At 43.6% G+C, this 27,095-nt stretch overlaps 1 protein-coding gene across 1 annotated transcript in view; it reads right to left on the bottom strand.

Moving 5' to 3' along the window:
- Positions 1–3,024: 3,024 nt before the first annotated feature.
- LOC141056362 (von Willebrand factor A domain-containing protein 5A-like) overlaps positions 3,025–27,095 on the bottom strand; it is an 83,620-nt gene continuing 59,549 nt past the window's right edge. Inside the window, 14 exon segments of the mRNA XM_073553119.1 lie at positions 3,025–9,022; positions 10,017–10,143; positions 13,631–13,773; positions 14,985–15,137; positions 15,249–15,475; positions 17,696–17,799; positions 17,933–18,091; positions 19,953–20,067; positions 20,304–20,383; positions 21,046–21,190; positions 23,318–23,406; positions 24,274–24,443; positions 24,661–24,775; positions 24,889–25,058. Of these exon segments, the coding sequence (XP_073409220.1) occupies positions 8,946–9,022; positions 10,017–10,143; positions 13,631–13,773; positions 14,985–15,137; positions 15,249–15,475; positions 17,696–17,799; positions 17,933–18,091; positions 19,953–20,067; positions 20,304–20,383; positions 21,046–21,190; positions 23,318–23,406; positions 24,274–24,443; positions 24,661–24,775; positions 24,889–25,058 (1,874 nt within the window). The 3' untranslated portion in view covers positions 3,025–8,945.

Here is a 27,095-nt window from a genome sequence, read left to right as displayed (position 1 = left end):
AGCAGTGGGGGCCCTAGGCAGCTGCTGGCCAGTATGCCAGCAGGTGTCAGTGCCTGGGCCCACCAGAGAATCCTCCGGTTCTCCGGTGGGCCAGTCCGAGCCTGAGCCAGGGATGTTAAACTCAAATACACAGAAGGCCAAAGTTAAAAGCTTGCACAAAGTCACGGGCTAACCTTGATATTTGCTATAAAAATATCTCTACAATCGAGGAAGTTTTTTCTTTATCAAATAGAGCAATTAACTTTTGGAATTATAATGGAATAATACAATTCTTCCATAGGTACAGTATGTTACCCTGCTGTACCCCCTCCTTCAATTCCCCCAACATAGAATGGTGACCCCATCACAGTAGGATTCTCCAACTGTAATCCCCACACAGCGCTCCATACTGTATAATGGGCACAAAAAGTCCTCCATACAGTACAATAACTCCACATAGTCCTCCACAGAGTGCAATGGGCCCCACATAGTCCTGGATAAAGTATATTGGGCCACAAACAGTGCTCCATACAGTATAACAGAGCCCTGCATTGCCTTCCATACACCAGCATTCGATCACAGCGGCGCTCAGCGTGCGCCCGCGCGATCATGGCACCATAATATATATATACACACAAACACATACACACATGTATACATATACAGTGGTTACAGAAAATATTCAGACCCCTTTAAATTTTTCACTCTTTGTTTCATTGCAGCTATTTGGTAAATTCAAAAAGGTTTTCTCATTAATGTACACACTGCACCCCATCTTGACTGAAAAAAATATCAAATGTAGAAAGTTTTGAAAATTAGAAAAGAAAAACTGAAATATCATATGGTCAAAAGTATTCAGAGCCTTTGCTCAGACACTCATATTTAAGTCACATGCTGTCCATTTCCCTGTGATCCTCTTGAGATGGTTCTACTCCTTCATTGGAGCTCAGCTGTGTTAAATTAAACTGTTAGGACTTGGTTTGTAAAGGCACACACCTGTCTATATAAGACCACACAGCTCACAGTGCATGTCAGACCAAATGAGAATCATGAGGTTAAAGGAACTGGCCAAGGAGCTCAGAGACAGAATTGTGGCAAGGCACAGATCTGGCCAAGGTTACAAAAGAATTTCTGCAGTACTCAAAGTTCCTAAGAGCACAGTGGCCTCCATAATCCTTAACTGGAAGAAGTTTGGGACCACCAGAAGTCTTCCTAGATCTGGCCGTCCAGCCAAACTGTACAATCATGGGAAAAGAGCCTTGGTGAGAGATGTAAAGAAGAACCCCAAGATCACTGTTGCTGAGCTCCAAAGATGCAATAGGGAGATGGGAGAAAGTTTCATAAGTCAACTATCACTGCAGCCCTCCACCAGTCAGGCCTTTGTCACAGAGTGGCCCGATGGAAGCCTCTCCTCAGTGCCAGACATATAAAAGCCTGCATAGTTTTCTAAAAAACACATGAAGGACTCGCAGACTATGAGAAATAAGATTCTCTGGTCTGATGAGATGAAGATAGAATTATCACCAAAAAGTTCTAAGTGGTATGTGTGGAGAAAACCAGGCACTGTGCTCATCACCTGCCCAATACAATCCCAACAGTGAAACATGGTGGTGACAGCATCATGCTGTGGGGGTGTTTTTCAGCTGCAGGGATAGGACGACTGGTTGTAGTTGAAGGAAACATGAATGCGGCCAAGTACAGAGATATCCTGGATGAAAACCTCTCCCAGAGTGCCCTGGATGTCAGACTTGGCCGAAGCTTCACCTTCCAACAAGACAATGATCATAAGCACACAGCTAAAATAACAAAGGAGTGGCTTCAGAACAACTCTGGGACCATACTTGACTGGCCCAGCCAGAACCCTGACCTAAACCCAATTGAGCATCTCTGGAGAGACCTGAAAATGGCTGTCTACCAAATTTGACCATTCAACCTGATGGAACTGGAGAGGATCTGCAAGGAAGAATGGCAGAGGATCCCCAAATCCAGGTGTGAAAAACTTGCTGTATCATTCCGAAGAAGACTCATGGCTGTACTAGCTCAAAAGGGTGCTTCTACTCAATACTGAGCAAAGGGTCTGAATACTTATGACCATGTGTTATTTCAGTTTGTTTTTTTAATAAATTTGCAAAAATTTCTACATTTGTTTTTTTTCAGTGAAGATGGGGTACAGAGTGTAATAATAATAAATAATAATAAATTTTATTTCTATAGCGCCGACATATTCCGCAGCACTTTACATTTCAGAGGGGATTTGTACAGACAATAGACATTACAGCATAACAATAATCACATAGATTAAAACAAATACCAAGAGGAATGAGGGCCCTGCTCGCAAGCTTACAGTCTGTGAGGAAAGACACGAAAGGTGGGTGGTAACAATTGCCCTGATTGTATGGATCAGCCATAATGTTAAGTGTGTAACAGTACAGACACAGAGGGCTAATGGATGCATAACGTGCCTTACCGAGTACATTAACGAGAAAAAAATGACTTTTAAATTTACCAAATGGCTGCAATGAAACAAAGACTGAAAAATTTAAAGGGATCTGAATACTTTCCGTACCCACTGTAATATCCTGTGTGTATATATATATATATATATATATATATATATATATATATATATATATATATATACACACACACACACACATATACATACACACACACACACACTCCTTTTTGCGGGAGCGCAACTCCCGCTTAGCAGTATACATATGGTGCATGTCAAAAAGGGGTTAAGAGCATAAGTGAAAAGTTGGAAATTTTTCACCAAAATTACTATATTTTCACAAATAAACACAAGTTGTATCGAGGTTTTGGAGTGAAAGGGTTAAAGTGTTGCAGGGGCAATAGTAGAGCAGTAAATGTGATAGTAAAAAGAAGGGATGCAGCTGAAGGTTCTGTATTGGCAGGCGCACATCAGATTGGTCAGAGCACACAGCTTTTATAATCACAAGTAGCCTCACACTCAACAAGTATTTGAAAAGACGACAAAAAGCCGCAATAAAAACACAAGTTAGATGCTAGATGCGCAACATGTAATGCTCACCAGCCCATTATGTTTTATTACTGTAACTACAGGTATAGTGCAAGTAAAGGAGACAGAGAAATCCTTAAGAGTAACTTTCATTTTAATTTTATAAAATTGAAAGTAAGCAACATTGTAATATATCTTATCACAGAAATCTGCCGATTTCTCCTCCTGGACTGATCTTTATCTCATTCAGGAGTTGAAAACGGTAATTAGACCTACAGGTAATTGTGTTTCCAGGAATCCATCCTGACAGCACATTGGAGGACGTCCTTCTCATCCGTAGTGGGACAGGAAGCCACGAGAGTTTAAAAGGATCCTCCCTTTCCCATCCCTCAGTGATTTCACAAAGTAACACCTCTGGATGGATGCAAACATAGATTTTATTTAAACCAACATTCTTCATACACATGTTACAACTGTGATGTATGGAAAGTATTATCGGGAGGGATCTAACAGTGCTGTCAGGATGGATTCCTGGAAACACAATTACCGGTAGGTCTAATTACCGGTTTCCAGGTCACCACCTGACAGCACATTGGAGTAGTACCAAAGTAAATTGGTCCTAGGGCGGGACTACTGCATGGAGCACTTTTCTCCCAAAAGCCAGCTGTGTGGATGCTATGTCTAGTTTATAGTGTTTGGAGAAAGTACTAAGACTACTCCAAAATGCCGCCCTGCAGATCTGCTCTGCCGAGGCCCCCCCTTTCTGTCCATGATGCCGCCATGGCCCTGGTTGAGTGGGCTCTAAGGTTCCCCGGGGGATTTTGACCCTGTGCTTTATAGGCTATGCTAATAGTGGATCTAATCCACTTTGCTATTGTCGATTTTGATGCCTTTTTCCCTTTATTAGGGCCTCTAAACTAGACAAAAAGATTACTGTCCTGTCTCGAGGGTCTGGTTGCATCCAGGTACCTGAGCACAGTTTCCCTTACGTCCAAGTTATGGTAGGTTTTTTCCCTGCTATTTTTGGGAGACTGGAAAAAGGAAGGAAGTACTACTTCCTGATTCATGTTGGGAGTTTGAGACGACTTTGGGTAGGAAGGCCGGGTTGAGTCTTAACACTAAACGGTCACTAAACACTTGTAAGTAGGGATCCTGGGTTGATAAGGCCTGCAGTTCTCCTAACCTCTTGGCTGAGGTGACTGCCACTAAGAAGGCTGTTTTGAGACTGAGATTACGAATACTTATCTGTGCCCCTATCTGATATGGCTGCTTGCATAGCGTATTGAGGACTAGGTTAAGGTCCCAAGGTGGTATGCTCTTCCTAATTAGGGGTTTAAGCCTTTGCACCGCTCTCGAGAATCGGGCTACCCATGGGTGTGATGATAGGGCTGTGTCATAGAACATGCTCAAGGCTGCTATCTGTACTCTCAGAGTACTGGGTCTAAGGCCTTTCCTAAATCCTTCCTGCAAGAAGTCAAGTATTTTCGGGATGTAGGGCTGGTCAGTTCCGACTGTCTCCGCCCCACAAAAGCTGCAGAACTTTTTCCAAACTTTTTATTTATATTGCCGCAGTCACAGGTTTTCTACTTGCTTGTAGGATAGAAATGACTTCATCCGATAGACCCCTTGCTCTTAGGACCTGCCGCTCAGGATCCAAGCTGACAACTGGAAGGCTTCCGGTTTTTGATGTAGGACCGGACCCTGATGGAGGTGGTCTTTCCTTCTTGGTAGGGAAATGGGTTCCTCGCCCGCTAGCTTCCCGAGTAGGGGAACCAACTTCTTCTTGGCCAGTAGGGGACTACCAATATAACGCTGGCTCTGTCCTCGCAGATATTTCTGAGGACCCGTGGAATGAGGGCTAGGGGCGGGAAGGCGTACAACAGGCCCCTGCTCCAAGATTGTGATAGGGCATCTATTCCTGCCGGATTTCCCAGGGGGTTCAGGGAGTAGAAGGTCTTGAGTTTTGCGTTCTCTTTGTCCGCGAACAGGTCTACCGTCGGTTGTCCCCAACGATCGCACAGGCTGCTGAACACTTTGTTGTTGCGCTCCCAGTCCGTTGCAGTTATCCTTTTCCTGCTGAGGAAGTCTGTGATCTGGTTCCGGGAGCCCTCCAGATGCACGGCCGAGATTGAGAGGACCTCCCTCTCTGCCCAACTGAAAATCTGATCTGCTAAGGCCTGAAGTGTGGGATGTCTTGGTCCGCCTTGATGACGGAGAAAGGCCACTGTTGTGGTGTTGTCTAACAAGATTTTGACGTGTTTGTTTTTCACGTGAGACCCGGCGACGAGCAGCCTTTCCAGACGGCATGTAATTATCTGACGTTGGAGGATCTTTTGCTGTCCTCCGGACTCCATTGCCCCTGGTAATACCTTCCTGCGACGTGTCCGCCCCAGCCGAATAGACTTGCGTCCGTTGTCACTACAACCTCCGGGGACTGAAGCCATGAGACACCCCTTTTTAGGTTTCTCGGAATGGTCCACCAATGTAGCGATCTTCTGGCCCGGAGGGTTAACAGTATTTTGCTGTCCAGAGAAGTCTGCCTTCTGTCCCAGGATGCTAGGACTGTGTGGTGGAGGTCACGGGAGTGGATCTGACTCCATCTGACACAGGAAACACAGGAAGTCATCAGCCCCAGGATCCTCATTGCATCTCTGACTGATACCCGATTCTTTGAAAACTGACGGATCTTCTTTGGCATTGAAGTCTGCTTTTCGGCTGGTAGATAAGACATTCTTTTTTCTGAGTCTAACATGACCCCTAAGAATTTTACTCTGGGCTTGGGTATGAGATCTGATTTTGACCAATTTATTATCCATCCTAAACTCTGCAGCGTGGAGATTGAGGATTGACAGTCGACCCTGAGTTGGGTTGCTGAATCGGCTATAATTAGGAAGTCGTCTAAATATGGGACCACCGTGATATTTTGCGCCCTTAGGTAGGCCACTACCTCTATCATTACTTTTGTGAAGACCCTCGGGGCTGATGTTAGGCAACGAAACTGATAGTGGTATATTGTGCAGTCTCTTTCTACTGCGAAGTTGAGGTATCTTTGGTGATCCGGGTGGATGGGACATGGTAATATGCGTTTTTTAGATCCAACGTGCACATTACCATGCCCTTCCCCAGAAGAGGAATCGTGGATCTTATAGATTCCATTTTGAAGCGCCTGTAAGATACCCGTTTAGGGGTTTGAGGTTTATTATGGTTCGGGTTTCCCCCGAGGTTTTTTTTTTATTGCAAAGAGGCTCGAGTAGTGTCCTCTGCCTTTCTCCTGGGCAGGAAGCGGAGTAATTGCTTCCATGTCCAGGAGATCTTGAATGTCCAACCACATGGGGGAAGCTAAACGGAGACGTGAACTGGTCACTAAAAATCTGTTCAGGGGCAGGGAGTTGAATTCTATTTTGTACCCCTTCGAGATGACCTGTAATACCCAGGGGCTGGAGGTGACTTTCTGCCATTCTCCCGAGAATTTGAGCAGTCGCCCCCCTACTCTGGTGGCGTCATTTCTTTCGGGAGCTGGACCCTGGGCAGGAAAAGATGTTATCTCTGTTCCTATTTCTACCCTCACCTCCTTTGGGGTAGCTCCATCGACCCGACTTCCCTTTCCCCCTGTAGTCCGTTCTCTGGTTGTAACGGGGTCTACGAAAGGGCTGGTATCTTTTACGTTTCTCCTCAGGGAACTCCTTTTTTTCATCTGATGCTTTCTCTAAAATGTCGTTGAGCACAGGCCCGAAGACCCTGCCCCCCGAGAAGGGAATTGAGCAAAGTTTATTTTTTGACTGCATGTCGCCTGTCCATCTCTTAAGCCAGATAGCCCTTCTGGCTGTGTTGGACAGGGACTGGCTTCTGGCCGAGAACCTGATTCTGCTGAGGCGTTGGCCAAAAACCCCGTAGCTAACTTAAGCAAAGGGAGGGACTTTAGGATTGTTTCCCTCGGGGTTCTATCTGACAGATGCTCCTCTAGGTCATCTATCCACAGATGCATGGAGCGTGCTACAGATGTCACTGCTATATTTGTCTTTATGACCGCTGCTGAGCTTTCCCAAGCCCTTTTTAAGAGCCCGTCTGCTTTCTGATCTAGGGGTTCCTTCAAACTTGAGGAATCCTCGAATGGAATTGCTGTCTTCTTAGATACTTTAGCTACGGGAATGTCAAGTTTGGGGATCTCCTCCCAGACTTTAACCTCCTCAGGGTCGAACGGCAGACGCGACCTAAAGTCCCTGGAAATAGTTAACCTTTTCTCTGCCTCCTCCCACTCCTCCAGTATCATCGCCCGTATGTGGGTGTTTACTGGGAAGACCATCGAAGTCTGGGAGAGTAATCCCCAAAACATTTCGTCGTGTATTGAGAGGAAGGAGGGGGTTCCTCAATCTGCATAGTCTGCCGCACTGCTCCCAATAGTTTGTCTGTATCCCCAGACGAAAACAGGTATTTTCTCCCCCTTTCTGGGTGTTCTCTAATCTCCTCCTCCTCAGCGTCTGAGTCGGACAGAATGCCTTCAGATGACGTATCCGACTCCCTCTGTCTTTTCCTGGATGACTCAGGGTTCGCCTGCGGGGTCTGGGAAGTGGTTAGGCCGGACACCGAGGCTTGCACATCTTCCCTAATTATCGCCCTCATATTAGACATAAAAGTAGCCTGCTCTTCCCCCAATATATGCCTTGCACATGCGTCACAGAGGGTCTTCTGCCACGTGTCCTTTAGCTTCTTAGAGCAAACTGGACACTTCTTATCCTTCCTCTTAGGCTCCTTTTTCTCAGATGTGGAGGTTCCCCCCTAGAACATATAAAATATGGGTTCTGTGGGGTCTATCTTTTACGGGGCTCTGCAGTGACCCTGGCACTCTGCTCCTGCCTCCGCTTTAGCCTGGTCCACCTTCCTGGTGGTGATGGAAACCGCTGCTGTCTGCTGTCACTGTGGAGTTACAGACCTGTAAGCGGTGACGGGCCCCGCCTGCCCCGTGGAGCAGAGCTGCATACCGCCTCTATTGCGCTGCCGATCTGGCCTCCAGACGCCTGCCCTTCTCCCTGATGGGCCTATGCTATTGCGCGCTCCTGCCTCCGGGCATAGCGGCTCCTCCGGACACAACGGCTCCTCCCGGCGGTAATCTCCTGTCGGAGGACCGCTTGTGGGCCCTGAAAAACCCCAGAGGCGGTCAGGCGGAGGTGGCGTCCAAGGTCGAGAGCCCCTGTCAGGAGGAAGCGACCCGGCGTCCGGGAGCAGCGCTACACCAGAGTAGCTGAGGGACCCTCCCTCAGGTGTCAGCTGCTGATCTCAGCAGGTAGGGTGAGGCTGGGCCCCCCGATCCTGACCATCTGCATGGAACGGCCGGATATTCTCTCGTCGTTCCTATCCGCAGTGGGACAGGAAAAACACTGACGGATGGGAAAGGGAGGATCCTTTTAAACTCTTGTGGTTTCCTGTCCCGCTACGGATGAGAAGGACATCCTCCAATGTGCTGTCAGGTGGTGACCTGGAAACTTGTATTTCTTGAAGACATATTCTTTTATTATTGAGACAGGAGATGGCAGTTGGTACTTGTTAAATGCTATGGAGAGGAGGAGGAGTTAGAGGCCGACAGTTTCATTTCAGGAGAACATGCAGCGGAATGTCTGTTTGCCTCCAACTCCTCCCCACTCCATAGAATTTTAGAAGCACCAACTGTCATATGTCTTCACTGACTACAGATTTATCCCTGAATTGAGAGAAAGAGGATTCCACAAGGAGAAAGAAGCAGATCTCTGATAAGTATATGACTAAAGAGTTTCATTTTCACGTGTATTACTGATTCACTAAAACAAAGGTTACTCTTTATACATTCTTTAAAAAGTTCCAGTAGAAGGCAAAACAGTTCATACACCCAACAGTAACATGAGAGTTTCTTCTTGGAGAAGGATTATGTAGAAATCTTATACCGCTGCTGAGACTCCACGTAACAAGACCATTAATCAGGACGACTGTTCGGCTGAGGGACATGCGATATTCATCCAAAGACTTTGAGATCTACAGTAGATTTCAGCAACTTGTTAGCTGCTTTGACAGATTCACCCAGAGAAGAACCTGGAACAGTAGACAGAAAATGTAAAAAAAAAATTAAGTAAATTTGCCAATGCTCATCATTAGGCCTGAGTCACACTTGCGAGAAACTCGCATGAGTCTCGCACCTCAATACCCGGCACTGCCGACGGCACTCGGGACCGCCATGTGTGGCTGCATGTATTTCTATGCAGCTGGTCCGAATGACGGCGGCAGTGCCGAGTATTGAGACACGAGACTCATGCGAGTTTCTCGCAAGTGTGACACCAGCCTTAGTGTCAGACTGGGATGCCAAAGGCCCACCTGTAACATTGACTTGGTGGCCACTGTTCAGCTACATGCAAACACCACATCACCCTCATTCACAAATGTACCTATGCATCTATGTAATAAATTGCCTTTGTATGCACACAGTGAGTTATTCTGCTCATACAGAGGTGTGGGGGGGCCAACAAGGGGATTCTCCGGTTTCCCCGTGGGCCAGTCCAAACTTGTTTATCACTTACTACACACATATACCAATTACATGTGAATTTATTGGGTCTGTAGGCATTTAAATTCATCAACCATATTTGACTATAGATCTGGCGAAGGAAATAATCTTTAAAGAAATGTTATGCCAGGACTGTTAGGGAGACATCGGCCTCGAATCACTTCTTATAAGATTCATCTTTGCTTTTATTACCGAAATTTGGCGTCTTGTTGTCAATAAATAGCCAAAATAATAATGAAAAAAAACCTACTACTACTAATCATACGATTTGTACAATCTTTTTTAAACCCATCCTGAGATAGGTGTGGGAATACAAAGTGGGAACACCGTTACATAGATATCAGCACTATGCTCCCCCGATCTCTCTAGGTCACAAGGTCCTTGAGCGTCAAATCCTCGGCATTTTCAAAAACAAAACCAGTGCTGTTTTTCCTACCCAACATCCCTATAGTGACACAGTGTGTGGTCCCAGGGCCAGTGCCCCATTACCTTTCCTGTAGCCGCTTTCACTTGCTTGATACCCACCTGCTTTAGCCTTCACCAGGGCAATGGCCTTCGACTCTAGTAACTCCCATTCATCCATCTGCTCCAAGCAGGAACTGTGAAGCCAGACCAAGGCCAGGATTGTGGCCCAAACCGATGGATCCATGTCCTGTAGGGAGAAAATATTTCCATTATCAGATTATTATAAATGTGTGACGTGTAGCACTGTGTTCTGTAATCTTCAGTGATGATGGTGGTCACTGAAGAACCACAAGAGACATCTCAGAAAATCAGTTGGATCATGACTATATAGTTAAAAGAGAACTTGTTTTTGCTCTTGTTCTATTCCGCTTTCCTATTTCTTAAATCCATCACATGGTTCCAGAAATATTTAGTGTTGATTTTTTCAGACTTTCCAAGAGGGTGGGACCCACAGGATTTTCTGTCTTTAGTCTGCCCTGCAGAATTATCCTCTGGATATTATAGTAGCACAAGTAAATGCCCAAGGAATCAGACTCACGGAGGCGGAACAGAGAATCTCAGATCTGGAGGACTCAGTGAAAGGTTATGCAGAAAGCCTAGCAAGCAAAGGAAAAGATATGAAGGCACTAATTGATAAAGTAGATGATATGGAAATGAAGGCACTATGTTGTGAGTTCATTTTCCCCTTCACCATTGAGGTCTGATGAACTCCCTCTTCTGGTGAAGGAAGGTAGTGAGGCTGATTACCAAGCATCTGGGCAGGATGATGATGACTGGGTGACGGGAATTGCTGACTGGATATAAGGCAGCCGACGCCCTTCTGCCTTGCTGGTGATCTCTCTGAGGGATTCTGAGACTGATTCCTGCTCATCAAAAGCTAAGTTTTCTGCTCTTCTTTTTGCATTTGTGTTTTGTTTTTGTTTTTCCTTGTTTTTCTGGATTTTCTGCCATTCCCTGCTGGGGTGTGCTGAATTCCTTTTTGCTCTGTCTTCAGAAAATACCTGAGTACTGATATAGTCTTTTTGAAGCCTAGCGTATTCAGGGCTTTTTTCCCTATCAGCTGTTGGCTCCTGTTTTGATAGGGTTTTAGCGGATTACAGACAGCAGCTTTTCTATCCTGTCCTATGTAGTTAGCTTGGGCCCCATCGTTTGCTCAGCCTATCTTTCTATCTGTGTGAGTGTTTTTTCATCTTGCTTCACCGTCATTATATGTTGGGGGCTGCCTATTGCTTTGGGGTCTGCTCTGGGGCAGTTTAGATTTCCCTTTCTGTCTTTAGGCTATGTAGTTCTCCGGCTGTGATCGAGGGATCTAGGGCACCGTAGGAACCCCCCACGGCTACTGCTAGTTGTTGTTGATAGGTTCAGGGGTCTGTAATCCGATAGCTGCCAACTTCTCTGGTTTTCTGGACTTAGCTAGTATTTCTGTTTTTGCCTCCTACGGTGATTCATTCATAACACACTAATTGATAAAGTAGATGATCTGGAAAACAGGTCCAGATGTAACAATCTGTGGTTGGTGGGGCTCCCTGAGACAGTTACCAAAAGCCCTTGATCTGGAAACCCCATCAGGGAAAATTGTGGTTGAAAGAGTCCATCGTGTGGAACCACCCAGGAAAGGTGGTTCTACCAGTCCAGTGATTTTCAAGATTCTCAACTTCCAGGATAAAACTAGACTCATGACAGCCTCAAGGAAAAATCATCATTATTCTACGACAAAAATAAACTTCTACTCTTCCAGGGCTATTCACCAACCTTGGCTGCTAGATGTAAAGCCTTTGCGCCTGTGTGCAAAATTTTGATAGGAAGAGACATTTGATTTGGATTACAATACCCGGCTATTTTTCGCTTTACTTCAGAGGGGAAGAATTGGATCTTCGTGGACCCAGAAAGAGCCCTTCACCACCGGGCTTCGTCGCCAGCTAATATGAACACTTGACTGTGTGATGTCACTGTATTAATGGTTTGATTACTTTATATTGTTGCTACTACTCAGAGTGGGTAGTATACCGAAAATCCGGAATGTTAAACCTTTTGGGCTATTGCTGTGTTTATTAGGGGTTCTGGCGGGAGGGGATTCTTGTAGAAGTAGAGCAACAACTTTGCCCTAATACACCTACATAACAAAGAAATTCCAAACAATGTTCAGGATCTCCCAACACTCTGGTCCACAATTATTATCTGGCGTAGGGTTCGAAAACTATGTGGGCTTGATATCTACTCTTCCCCATTTCAGCCATTTGTGGGTCATCCTCGATTTCTGGGAGAGAAACCTTCTTTGATATACAAAGTACTAAAGACACACAGTTGTACTAAGGCGGTAAATTTAATGAATGGCGATATTTGTTGGATAGCATTGCCTGTATGTACTACTATACATTTAATAAATTGAGTTAAAAAAAAAAAAAAAAAAAAAGATATACCGAGTAAGTCAGCAAAGTACAGCATCAAGATATACCAAGTAATCTGGCAAAGTATAGCATCAAGATGTACCAAGTAAGCTGGCAAAGTATGGCATCAAGATGTACCAAGTAGAGTTGAGCAAATTTGTTCGGATTCGGTTCTGAATTCGATCAGCAGTGAATATTGTTTTTGCTGAACGTCATTAGAGTCAATGAGAGCAGAAAATTCTGAATATATTCAGAACTGATCATTAAATACATATACATTTGGCATGAATTGGATACTAATATGGCACGAATATGGCAAATTCAGATTCGGCAACCGAATCCGGAAAAGTTCGCTCAACTCTAATACCAAGTAAGCCGGCAAAGTTTGGCATCAAGATATGGACACCTTGTGACAGCAGCAGGTCATACGCTCAAAGGGCTCATACCCCATTTTGAGAAAAAAAACGGTCCGATTTCTGGACCGAAAAAATGGACCAAAACTATGCAGCTGTCATGCGAGTTTTATGTGAGTTCTATGTGATTTTTAATCGCACCATCCGTTTTACATCCGCATGCAATGCTTTTTTTTCTCTGCAACTATTTTTCTACAGTCATTTACAGGGCCATTTACAGTCTATGACACAGAATGGTAATGTATCCGTAAAAAATGGATGGAAAACGGATTGTCCGTTTTTCGTCCCTTTTTTTATCGCAACCATTGACTTGCACTGGCGAGTCTCATCTGGAAATCGCAGCATGCTGCGATTTTTTTCTCAGTCTGATTTCCGCTGAGAAAAAAAGTCACAAATGAGATGTCACCCATTGAATAACATTGGTCCGAGGGCTATCTGATTTTTTTATCTTATTGCACGCGTCCGTATTTCTCTCTAGTGAGTATGAGCCCTAAAGGCTCAGGTATATACCGCAAAAAAGCCTGGAGAAAAACCTGAAGCATCAGGTCGGCGAGTCGTTTCACATTTTACGTATGGATTAAGAGGACAAAATTGACAACTTTTTTTTTTTACATCACACCAACTTTAGGAGTTGCTGCCCCAATTTCTGACTATACGGTTGCTTATTTCTGCCATTCACGCAAATGATAATTAGTCATTCCTTTCCCCCCGATGGATGATTTGTGCAGTGGTTGGTTCCCCTGATAAGTACAGAGACCCCATCAGTCCAGCATGAGCTATAAGTTTATGTGCACTATAGTTATGGTATATCTCAAGGTCGCAGTATATACCATAGTTACGGTATGTACACCTCGCCATATCTCGCAGTAGTTACCTTGTCAGGACAGCTTTCTTGGAAGTCTCCTGAAGTTCCCAGGATTGATGCCAACTCAGTGGAAGGTTTCCAGGAGCCATCAGCATTCTGCAGAGAAATCAGCCTGAAGAGAGCGGGGGTCTTCAGCTTCTCAGAACCATCATCTGTCATTGATAGTAAGATGGTTACATGTTAGGTTACCCCTAAACATCAGCATAAATCTAGGCCAATAAGCTTGTATATAACATCTGGTTTTTGCTCCCTCTGGTTTCAGGCTTGTGCTTCATGGATTTCTATATTAAAAAGAGGATTTCCTGCAACGCTTCGTTTATGAGATATGACGCCCCTCTATCCTGACGAAGGCAGCGTGCAGAAACGTGCGTTGGGGAGGGCGCCCATCCAGAAGACCAGGAGCACATTACATCACCCTGTAAGTTACCCTATAATTCTGGTAAATTACTTTATTTACAGATACACTATTCTCTGGTCACACAGTGTATGATGTGGAGACACTGACACCTGGTGGTGTCTTTTGCATTATTTCAGCACTTTACTTTCTTTGCCATTGGCGGTTTTCCCTAATGGGAACATATTTTTTCACATGCACTTTTAACTATATTATTGTCTAAACTTTTTGAGCACTACACGTATGATGTGTCCTTAATACTGTTTTATGTATTTTTAACACCGAATCATGTTTTTTCACTACAATGTAATCCACATCTACTTTATATATACTGGATAGTTGCGCTCTTGTATTAGCATACAGATATCTGTTTTTAATATATTTTTTATTTGATCCTACCTTATTGTTTTAAACCTGCTATACTAATAAAAATATATACTATTCTAAAAAAAAAATAAAAAAATTTGTGGACTTGTTGGTCGGTTTCTTTTTGCTTTTTTGCTGTGTTTTTGCCCCTCTATCCTGTATGTAAATCTTGTCTTGATGGCCAAGTGGGGGCGTCTTCCAAAGGATCACGCCCTCTTGACTACTAAATTAACATTTGAACGCAGGAACAAAAGGAAAATATCGCCAGATTCAAGAACAGCAACAGCGGCATTTACACCAGATAAGAAAGTGACAATCATGGCAGATGATCCGTCCGGCTTAAGAATACCGTAATGACATGGAGCTGTATTATATGATGCAAAATGTGGAATTAGAATTATTAAGATCTTCTGGTTAGAATTTAAGAAAACAGAAATACTGAAACAGTCATCTTCATTAGAACAGTGCCCCTCTTGTGCAAATGCTACAGATGCTATTGCAGATGAGTCCCTTTGAAGTAAATGAGGATGAGTTGCATTACCACCCAGGACCTGCAGATAAGTGTGGCACTATTCCCCATACCCGGCAAAGTGTCTGACTTACCAAGTGCTTGTTTTTCACTCTCTACTGACTCGATCGCTGATAGTACCCCACAGCCTGCATCCCCTAATATTGGATCTACCATGTCATAGAATGCCATAGGGACGGGCGCACAATATGCTACACTTCTTGGACAAGACACGCCACAAGCCATTGCTGGAAAAAAAAAAAAAAAAAAAAAAAAAAAAAAAAGAAGTTGCCAACTTTAACCTCCATTGACCCATATCGTGCTGGATGATGTAAACCCACAGGGCTCTTGTACCCTACCAACAGGAGGGTTGAATCCGGGCACAGGAGGAGGGTTGAATCTGCGCACAGGACAAGTCTCCACGGGGGCTTTGGAATCCTTGTTGACAGCTACGAAGGCTGTGAGTGAGGAGATGACTCCAGACTGTAGACTGGTCTCCAGGATTCTCTTCTTCACCTTCTCGGAGTCCAGGTCACTCTCCAGCTGGGAGATCAGATTTTTAGCTGCCAGTCGGTGGATAGTGGGTCTGTACAAGGGAATACGAGACTAGATCACAAATGTGTAGGTACTCAAAGAATTTTGTTTTTGATAAACCATTAGTACAAGCGAAGATAGCGATCTTAGAAAAATAAGCCACTTTTTCCCCCATTTAGCCTGTCATTCTTTGTCCCGTCCCCGTTTTTCAAGCCTAGGCTATTTGACATTCTAAACATGGTCGCGCCTTTTGGTCTTCTTAAAAACGGCTGTATGTCGCAACCTGACACCATGTTTGCTTCCGCCGCGGTGTGATGAGGACTGATGGCAGAAGTACATTTGGCGCTGTCTGCAGCACCCATGCGCCAATTTATTGGCAATATGTAGCCATTCTATATACACTAGAACAAGGCATGTTACTGTGCACTTTCCCTTGAGAAAGAAACAGGCGAAACGCGCGTCGGGGTAACGTGTAGGACTCTTTATCCTAAAGACACCATGGGGAAGGTATGTACTAGACAGTAATTTGTGCATTTTTACTGGGATACATATGGGCAATACAGGTGGGCATTCACTTATTGTCTTCATGGATTCACTGTTCCCTTGTCCATAAATTTAGTGCTATGCATCTGATGTGACTTGCCTTTACCCTAATGTACTGTTGGCTATTCAAAGTTCCTCCTGCACTTTTTTCTCTCCTTATTACGCTATGTTCACACGTTCAGTATTTTACATCAGTATTTAAAAGCCCAAACCAGGATTGGGTGAAAAATGAAGTGGTGACGTGTTTCTATTATACTTTTTCTCTGCTTGCTTTGGCTTTCAACTACTAATGTAAAAACTTGAACGTGGCCTTACACAATTACTATATGTACATAAAATATATTTAATATTTTTTTTAAAAAAATATTTAAAAATGTCATAATTCATTCCGGTGGTTTTTGGCTACTCCAATAGTTGTCCAGAGAAGACGGAAAAAAGCTGGAAATAAAAAAAAAACTGCTGAAGCTCCTAGTAAAGGAAGACATTTCTGGTAATATGATGGCCATGGTTAATGTTAACACAAATACACACACATCCTGAAAAGCTACCTGAAAGGGCAGTAACACTTTAGGGTATGTGCACACGCTGCGGATCTGCAACGGATTTGGCCCACTGACAGTATAATGTTATCCTATGGGTTTTCAAATCTGCAGTGCACACGCTGCGGAATTTTCTGTGCGGAAAAGCTGCGGGTTTAAATCCGCAGCATGTCAATTCTTTCTGTGGATTCCGCTGCGGTTTGCCACCTATTCCGTTGTCCAGGTGTCAAACCTTAGGGGAAAACCGCTGGCCAATCCGCTGTAAAAACCGCAGGTCAATTTACCTGCGGTTTTACCTGTGGATCCGCGCGGAAAAATCCGCACGCAGCCTAAAATGGAATGTGCCATCAGAAAATGGACTATTGTTTTAAATACTTTTTTTGTGTTAAACATATTAAGCAATTTGTAGTGATTTTTTTTATGCTAATTATCAAAGATAATATTGAATATTAATGATAATATTTTTTATAAATTGTAATTGATAAAACAAAGAAGAACAAACATTTCAGTTCTCCTTTTGGCTGCCAAGCTTAATATTAGTCTGATGCTTCCTGTGCTGAAGAGATGGCTTTTCAGCAGTCACATTATCGGTTCAGACGGGATTAAAATGACAGGTAACATTTATATACTTAACGCAGGATTCACTTGTCAAAATAGGAGATGTCACAGCTCACCTTCTCTCCCTCCCTGTGCAATGTGCTTTGTACAGAGCATGCCTAGAAAATTCCCCAATAGAAGTCAATGAACCTCTCTAGCAATCCTTGCATCTGTCTGAATGTTGTTAGCAGCAGCCTAGGCAAGATCACCAACTGCACAAACATTCAGAAAATTAGAGAAAAATAAATGCAAAAAAAAAAAAAAAAATCCACAATCAGAATAAAAACAAAACAAGAAAACACCCGTGCACGCACACCAGTATCTGCTATTTATTAGCATTCTTTCTAGAGGCACAATGCTGTTATAGGTGATAGGACAGCTGAATAGAAGAAAAGTTGTGAGTATAATGCTGCCACTTAATGAAACAACGATGCTTCCTGCAGCGCTCACATCACCATGAGGATCGAGAAAGGTGTCTGAAGGGCAAGACAAGCACCAGCCCTTTGATCATGGGTAAGTCTAGTGGCACCATTATTTATAGCACTGCTACACCCGGGTAAGCAGCGATCAGAGTCACTGACCCCAGCACTCACCTTTCTGCGACGTTGGCCTTTAAAGAGAATTTTAATTGATTTGTGAAGATCTCATCTTTATACTTGTACTGAAGAGAAACATCACCTTCTTCTTTCTCTTTCAGCTTCAAGACGTAAAAGAAAAAATGGTTCAATTCGGAGTTTGGGGCTGATCGCACCTCCTGTACATCCCATTAGGCACCATAGACCCATCACCAATATAAAGTTCTTATCGCCTCTTATCAGTACCCCACTTACCTTCCCCGTTAATACGGCATAGATGATAGACCGCTGACCCCGAAAGATAGCCGTGGGGGTCTGAGAAATTAAATTCACTTCCACATTGGGAGGAAGGGTCCATTTTACGGAGACATCTTTTACGGTGGCCTGTAAGGCACACTTTAAAGCTTTGAGAACCTGGAGATAAAGAACATAGAACCGGTATCAGAACTAGAGCTTGAGAATAAAATCAACTTTTTGTCATGTGCCATCAAAGGCCTCCAGGCTGCTGTTCTATGTTTTACACTGCAGCGGCACTTCATCAAGCACCACTATGATAAGGGACACATATTAGACATAGATTAGATATTAGAAAAAACTTTTTGACAGTGATCAATGAGTGGAACAGGCTGCCACGAGAGGTGGTGAGTTCTCCTTCAATGGAAGTCTTCAAACAGAGGCTGGACAGACATCTGTCTGGGATGATTTAGTGAATTCTGCATTGAGCAGGGGGTTGGACACAATGACCCAAGAGGCCCCTTCCAACTCTACCATTCTATGATTCTATCGGACTAAGCTGCATTTCTTAAATCCACCTGATTTAATCCATATATCAGAGCCTCAGTGTGCTCCTCCATGCTTTACAATGCTGGTTAGAGTGGCTCCTGTGTATAAGCAGCAGGAAGCCAATACTGTATATAGAGATAATTTATATTATCATTACAAGATCAACAAGTCAGAGATTGAAATGCATCTAATGCCCCATCACAGATGTGAGATGCTACCCATGCTTTACACTACATCACCCCTTGTTTAGACTGGCCGCAGTGTATAAGTGTGCCGCCCCGACCGGACCACTGTGTTAACGGTATTGGGTTATGGCGGTCCGAGTGCTGGTTGAGTCCAACCGGGGGCGTGTGCCAGTCTTTGTCAATTATAGGGTTAATAATAAGAATAATTACGGTAAAAGGTTTGAGACGCCAGTTGGGATGTTCGGTCTTGTATGGCCGGGCACTGATGAGGGTCCCTGAGATTTAGATGGTGATGGACAGTGCCAGATGACTTACCCCTTCCCAACTAAGGCTGGCTCCCAGGGAAGTTGGAATAGGAATGGTGCAGCAGAGAATAATCAGTGTTACACAGAGTAATGATTAAGTTTGTACCTTTTAATAAAAATATTAATTTTTATATAGCGCTAACATATTCCGCAGCGCTTTACAGTTTGCACACATTATCATCACTGTCCCTGATGTTCACAATCTAAATTCACTATCTTTGGAATGTGGGAGGAAAGCGGAGAACCCGGAGGAAACCCACACAAACACGGGGGAACATACAAACTCCTTGCAGATGTTGTCCTTGGTGGGATTCGAACCCAGGACTCCAGCGCTGCAAGGCTGCAATGCTAACCACTGAGTCACTGTGCTGCCCCTACCTTTTACTGAAGTTCTGCAAACAGTTCCAAAAGTTTCCATACAATGGCATACACATACAGTTCACATACAGGGTTTTGGTCAGGCCTGCATTGTGAGGGTTCAGTTTCTCTGCTGTGACCTATTGTAGCCTTCCTGTTGCTATTTATAACTCTAGTAATTGATTCCTTGGGCCCCCAGGGGCCTAAGGTAAACAGTTGCTGGATCAGTGAACCCTTCCAGCGAGCAGCCTTTCAGTTTAGTATGGACCCTAGAAGTCTCTGTGCTCTAGGGACTAATACCCTGACATGTGCAGCTTCTCTCCTCCGCCTGAGGACCTCCATGTTCCTTCCTCTTCCTACACTGCTCTGCACATTGCAGCCTCTCAGAAGCACCTCCTCCCCCCTGAGGGATCATACACACTTCCTGGTTCAGGCAAAAGTGCACAATCTTCCAGTAAGGGTTTGGGTAAAATGTGTGGATGCAGCTTTTCCCACCAGAGAAAGCAGCCCTCACCATAGCTGGCAATACATATCTAAGTATATCACACGCGCAGACATTTTGTGGCGCCACATAAGCAACAGGAAGTGAACACATAGGGAACTTATTTATCTTCCTACTACAAGTTGGACACATTAGAGATTTACCTTTGGCTGCAGCCGGTCTTTCCCAGTGATAAAGTCATATGTTCCATTTGCCGCCCGTGAAACCCCTTTAATGAGCGCAGTGGAGGCCCCTTCTCCAATGCCGAATGTGAAGCACCTGATCAAAAAGAAAGAGTTACATTCATACATGGTTCATCCTCGAAGCTCAAGCCTGAGGTGCATTTACCTTGACTAGAAGAACTGCTCCCAAGTAAAAGATCTACAGCAGTGGACTCCAGGGGTTACAGAACTACAACCCCCAGGTACAGGCTGTCAGGGCGGCTGGGAGTTGTGATTTTGCTTGGAGCCATAGATTAGGGGTTGACATTATACAGGCTGCGGATGTCTCATTACCTATGACTGTGTGCATTTCGCTGGACTTCGCTTATCACTTGTTTAGTGTTCCCAACTTCTCCATCCGTGAAGATAAAGAGCTGCAGAAGGAGAGAAGAGGGAATGATGGCTAATGCCGAACAATTACATCCGTTCATTCTAATGATCAGCGGGGTCACCAGTTATCACCTATCCACAGCTTTTTATGGGAAAACCCATTTAATTACTGACAGTGGTTCAGGAAATTCTCTATGGATAATCAAAAAGGTATTATGTCAATTTTGGCTTCATCATCCTCTGCTGGTTCTTTTCTCAATATATTTTTTTCTGATAGAGTTCTCCAAATCCTAAGCCTACTCCTGTAAAATATGCTGGCTTCTCGCAGCCACCACTAGAGGGAGCTCACTGCATACTACAGTATGATTCTGTGCATTGTAGTATGCAGTGAGCTCCTTCTAGCGGTAGCTGCAAGTAGCCAGAAAGCAGTGGGGATGGGGGGAGTACGAGAGAAACGAATCAAAAATCTGTAACCTTTTGTAGGTTGCAAGATACTTTAAGATATGGAAGGAGATGTTGAGCAACACCAAAAAATAATGGGTGAGAAAGCCCAATAAAATTACACCAAGGTCTTACACTTGATGACAAACGTTTGATTATGGTCCTAGCATCAATGTCTATTCATGTTATAAACTCCCTGGTCACTCTAATGCCTTCCCTCCTTAAAGAAAGACTCATGGATGCCTTATTGGTGAGTACATATTACCTGTCTGGGGTGATCTGGTCTTCCTAGTGTTTTGTAGATTTTTTGCAATGGTTCGAGTATTTCAGTACCTCCAAAATCAGCTTGCATTTGGTTAACCTTTTCCACAGCATCATCCAGTGAATGCTGTGTGTATTCCACACTTTCTCTATGGAAAGAATAACATTTTGATACGCCACATCCGGTACAGATGCCACAATATAGTCCTACAAAGGCTTAGCCAGAAGTGTCAGTATTTTGTGACAGTATTTCAGAACGAGCCATGTAATCTTCTTATTGTGCAATGACAGTGCACTCTGCTGCCAGCTTGTCACTTCTCATCAGAGCTGGCAAGAGAGCGCACTGTCACTGTGCACGGATAAGAATATTGCACAGTGAGAAGATCCTACAGAGCATACGTCAGAATCGACAACTGATATGTTCAGTAGAGCAGGGACTAGACCAGCCCCTGAAACGGATGACCCTTCATTTCAGGGATTGAGCCAATGCTGCGGAGGTGATCGTAGCCTTTGCCCCCTGATGACTTGATTCGAGCATCCCAGTTCCTTGGTCGGATATTCAAACCAAGTGTTATTACATGGGAAGCAGTAAAAAAAAAAAAAAAAAAAAAAAAAAAGTAAGCAGTTAGCATAGAAACGGAAGGATAGGGAATTGTTCTTAAAATAAAGTATATTATAACAAATATTAGATTACAACATTAAATATATAGAGATTTAGGATTAAACTACATTTTAGTTTGGCACCACCCCTAAAATATATGCCAGTGAGTTGTGAAATATGATTAGTGTGCTTGACAAAGGGATCACAACATGTAGTCAGATCGGTGTCAGTCTTTTTGGGCCTCATCAGCACAGGGTGGTTGTAAGGTTTAGCTCAAGCTCCTGGGCCCCAATGCAAAAAGTACTTTTTGAGGCAGCTGTGTACAACCATTATAGCTACAGCTCTGCCATAGGTGATCTGATTAGGAATGTGAACATTCTAGATGAATTTCACAATGCTGATCAGCTTACCCTGTCCTGTGCCAGTTGAGGCCCATGCAGCTGGGGTTGACCAGTTGCTGCTAGGATTCTTTCATTGGCCAAGACATGAAGATTTTTTTGAGAGGTAATATATGGCACTCCTAGTCAGAGAGAATGGTGCACAAGTAGTGTATCTAGCTTGCATGTAACAAAAAAATAATCTTGGCACTTGGATTTGAAGAATGGTGAAATAAAGTTCCTTATATTGTTGCAATCAAAATTGTTGAACATTTTCAGTCTGGTATTCAGACCTTCATCAGATATAGGGAAGGGGGGTATACAGAAAAAAAAAAGGGTCATAAGATGTAATCACTAAGGGCCCACTCATATCACACTCCTTAGACTGGATGTCTGCACGCTATATGAACCTCAGTTCTGCACTTACGGTAATTATCTTCTATATGGACTTACCACTACCTGGAACTATCAACTGGAATCTCTCCTCAGATCCTTCTAGGAAGCTTCTGTATCCGTTTTGATTCTATGTTCTCTCTATTATAGCTTATATAGCCACAGCCTTTATTTAAATGCTTTATTTCACCATTCTTCAAATCCGAGTGCCAAGGTTTTTTTTTAGTGAAGATTTTGTTTTTGTCACATCTTACTCTTCCTTACAGGAGATAAGTCGTACGGGGACTTTCTTATTAGGTGGACATGTAAATAACACTTTCAGACTGGCTTACTTGAGTGGTTTAGTTAGGGCTGGATGTATTTGCTTATTTTTCTCCCGCAGGGAGAAAAAGAAACAAACTACATTTCCTATTTTCTAACTCTCCTCAATATCTCACCTCAAAGTAATTACCAGAGAGATTAGTACTGTTCCATTCTCCAGACTCTGTACATTCCGGTGTTACGTAAACCTTTTGGAATCCCTGCATTGAGTCTTAATTTGCCCGTCCTGACACCACCAGAAGCTTAAAAGTACCCAACTTGGAGAACAGGTATTACTAGGAGATCTGACCAGCTGAGAAGCTTTAGCTCCATGGGAGATGGAGCATCTCAGCGGGTCAGATGAATCAGGAAACCAAATGGAGGGGGTCTAACCAGGAGGACAGTCCCTCCAGTGAACAAAACCCTCTTCCTCAGGTCAAAAACACAGTGAGAACTCCAGTTCCATAAATCCAGCTTGGCTCACTTGCCGTGAGGTTCAGACCCGACGTGGAGAATCAATATGCTTTACCTGACTTGGATTTGCGTGACTGGCAAAAAAGATAATGGAAAAGTACCAAAATATATTAAATCTAACGTTTACTTACGAGAAGAAAGACTCAAAGTGGGACCCAAAACTGTAGACATTGAAGTAACATCCAAGGGGCAAACTCTTCAAAAGAAGAACCAGGGTCTCCTGGAGATGGTCAAAGGATAAAAAAAAACAACAACACAGATCAGCAGCTCAAGTATCTTGTGTCCTGATACTGTGGTACAAATACATTCAACCTGGATTCTTGATTGTTTATCTGACCTAATATTGCCTTAGCTACAATTGAAGCAAACCTTAAAACTTCACGATCATAAACAATGATATGTTAAAGATCCTGATTTTTATATTTCAGGTGCACCCATGATCAGTGGTCTCCTCATTTGCTTCTTCCATATATTTCATCCATCAGCATCTCCTGCTCTTGTAAAACTTGTACAGTGTACAATGTTGAGCATCGCTCAAGACACTTGTGCCAATCGGACCATTCATTTGATCCAGACCCACAGCGTTGTTCAATGCTGCCATCTGCCTACACCCTGGCCCAGAGTGTATAGCGATCGCTTCTTCAGCGAGTACAAGCCTCCTGTTTTTCACCATTTTGGTGCTGCAAACTGTTTGTACTTTATCAGGCTGAGTGATGTACAAAAATGGCACAAACCCAATAGAGTATAGACTGCTCATTGCTCCCTTCTCTCAGTGTTAGAGATAGTAGCAGGAAAAGTGGGTTATACACAGATCTTTAAAAGTGTGGAAAGAGGAAGGAAAGCAGCTACAGTGTAAGGAAAAACAAGCTGTAGAAATGAGGAAAGTACTTGAAGAGATATAAGTGCAGGATTGAAGCTATGTTGATGTGGGAGCAGTGAAGAGCACAGCACCCTGGATACACACAGACCTCGCCCAGTCTGTATTACTGGGAAAGACCATCCCAAAAATGAAATATGTCAAACTTGGATCAGGCGACCATAGCTTTTAAGTATATTCAAGTTATCATCTGCTGTCATGTGCACCGACCTTAGCACTCTGAATACGTCGTGGAGCATCTGGCTCTGAATTCATTGGACACTCCATGCTCCCAGATCGGTCCACCACAAAGATAAACTCTCCACACACGGACTGTTCCTGAGTCTCCGGGAAACCAGGGTAGACGTTCAACATAACAATAGCGTCACCCATGATGGAGCCTTTATGATAAAGAATCAAGTTATTGGCTATTTTACAGTTCAGAGATTAAAAAAAAAAAAAAAAAAAAAAAAACACAAAAAGGCCACATTGGAACTTTCACGCAAGAAGTCCCCAGGTCACTAACTCAGGAGTAGTCTCCCTAAACCTCTTTTATTTTAGGGAATTGAGCTTGAAGAATAGCGGAGGATAATTGTTCATTTTCCTTCCATGACGCACCTGCTTCAGCATCAGAAATCCCATTCTCCATAGCGACACTCGGCTTATTCACCTCGGAGTAGTAAGCCAGAAGCTGTACATCTCGGTCAAACTTATGTCCCTCAGCCAGTGATACCTGCGGGAAAAGGAGAGGAGAGTTATGTTCATGGCAAACACATCAAAGACTAAAGAAAAAAATGGCAGTAAAGATCTACAGAACATGGATATTGTCCTTCGCTATAAACTTGCCTCCGCCTCGGTTTTGTCATCTTTGGTATATTTCAGAGGTGTGATGTCACAGCTGGACTCAATCTTCATTATACCATACGCAGACTGAAATTTAGCAGTCAGGCTCAGTGTGTATGGGATCTGACTAATTGGCAGCTTTGGCAAAGTGACAGTTACATTTGCTTTTTGACCTACAGAAAGAGGAAAACATAATATAATATATAAAGCTCAATGTGTGTGTGTGTGTATATATGTGTGTGTGTGTGTGTGTGTCCGGGATTGGCATCCGCACCGTCACAGCTACAGCCACAAAATTTTGCACAGTCACATGTCTGGACCCCGAGAGCGTCATAGGCTATGTTGTGAGGTGAAATTTTAACCCCGGGAGTTCCAATTCACCAAAAATTTTGCCTATTATTCTTATCATTTCTATGGTGTTATTGTCTTTCTGTAAAGCTGGAAATAACACAATTTATTACCGTGCCAACACAGACCACCCTCTGACACAGACTGCAGGGGGAGCCCAGTATCACACAGGATAGGATTAGATACACGGCTCAGCAGTCAGTATCACACAGGGTAGGATTAGATACACGGCTCAGCAGTCAGTATCACACAGGATAGGATTAGATACACGGCTCAGCAGTCAGTATCACACAGGATAGGATTAGATACACGGTTCAGCAGTCAGTATCACACAGGATAGGATTAGATACACGGTTCAGCAGTCAGTATCACACAGGATAGGATTAGATACACGGTTCAGCAGTCAGTATCACACAGGATAGGATTAGATACACAGCTCAGCAGAAAGTATCACACAGGAGAGGATTAGGTACACAGCTCAGCAGACATCACACAGGATAGGGTTAGATACACAGATACACATGTTGTTTATCAAAAGGCTCTTGAATGAGTTGAAAATAAAATACTACCAACACTTGGGTAATCGTTTAGTTATTTTGTGTTGCAAATCTGTAGTGTTGAATATATGATGTGAAATGTTTTTATGTGCAATATAATCATTATAATTTGTTATAACTAACCACAGTTGGTTACTAGGCCCAGGCAACGCCGGGCTCTTCAGCTAGTAAATTAATATTAAAAAAAAAAATTGACTGACTCTTCTGCAATATTCACAACTGCAATTTCACAGTATTCCTTGCTTGTTTCAGGTCTACACAGAGCTTGGTTTAATGCTTTGCCTTCTGAAGTCTTTGCCAAAACTGAAATGATAGATGAGGTTACACCCATGTGACAGGTCCAGATGCAGTCTATTTTTTTTCCTCAGATAACACACTGATCCACAGAGTTTAATTGATCCATATACATGTAAGGAAGTGGAGGTGCTGTCCACGCCCCCTGAAGATGTGACACTTATATAATGCATTGTACTGTGTTAAGGCTGATGTCTATTTGGTGACTTTCGTTGTTATGTGGTGAAATGGTGATGTATTAATTTTCTGCCTAGCAACTGCTAGTTGGTACAAATAAACTTAATAGTGGGGACTAGCCCAGGATGGGAGGAATTTTACGAGCACAAGTTGAGGTGTATTTCCTGTTAAGACTCAGAGCCCAGTAGTGAAAGACCTACGGTCTGATAGCTTGTAGACTGACATGGTAAAGAGTGTTGTGTGCAAGGAAGGAGGACATGAGATAATACTTCCTAAGGACCAAGGAAACGTGAATAGATATTTGATAGATTGGGACCCAGGCCAGGTAGGCCATTACATGGTACAGAACGATGCCCAGAAGGGAGCAGAGGGACCACTTAAAGGGGATTGAAATCAGAGGGAGCTGTATCAGAAGGACACTAGTGAACAACTGTTTGCATTGAGAAGAAGTCTTGTTCACCATATTGAGTCATGAATTCTCCTACGGAGAACAGTGGACTTTCAAGGTTCTAGTGTTGAGTTGTACCAATGTACCTCAATCATCGAGGTCCTCATTAGTCAGTTGGGAACTGAGAGTAGATGTGAGGGGCCGGGCCATAGCGTTACACCTCCACCCATGCGGCCCTCACAGGGGAAGACGGAGCTTCCCATAAGAGTTTGCTTGACTGTCCTGCGATGCAGGATTGTGAAATGCAAGGAAAGATGTGTCAATAAATGTAAAAGAGAAAAGTGTCCATGCCTACTTAATGCAAGTGAACCATTCATTAAGCATTGCACCCATTATCTGATGTAAGAACTGTATTTTTTAGACTATAAGATGCACACCATAAGACG

Source organism: Dendrobates tinctorius, unplaced genomic scaffold (genome assembly GCF_039654945.1).
Source record: "Dendrobates tinctorius isolate UK_male_01 unplaced genomic scaffold, ASM3965494v1 ptg000197l, whole genome shotgun sequence".
NCBI lineage: Eukaryota > Metazoa > Chordata > Amphibia > Anura > Dendrobatidae > Dendrobates > Dendrobates tinctorius.
The sequence above is the reverse complement of the archived record's forward strand: the minus strand, read 5'-3'. Positions and strand labels throughout refer to the sequence as shown.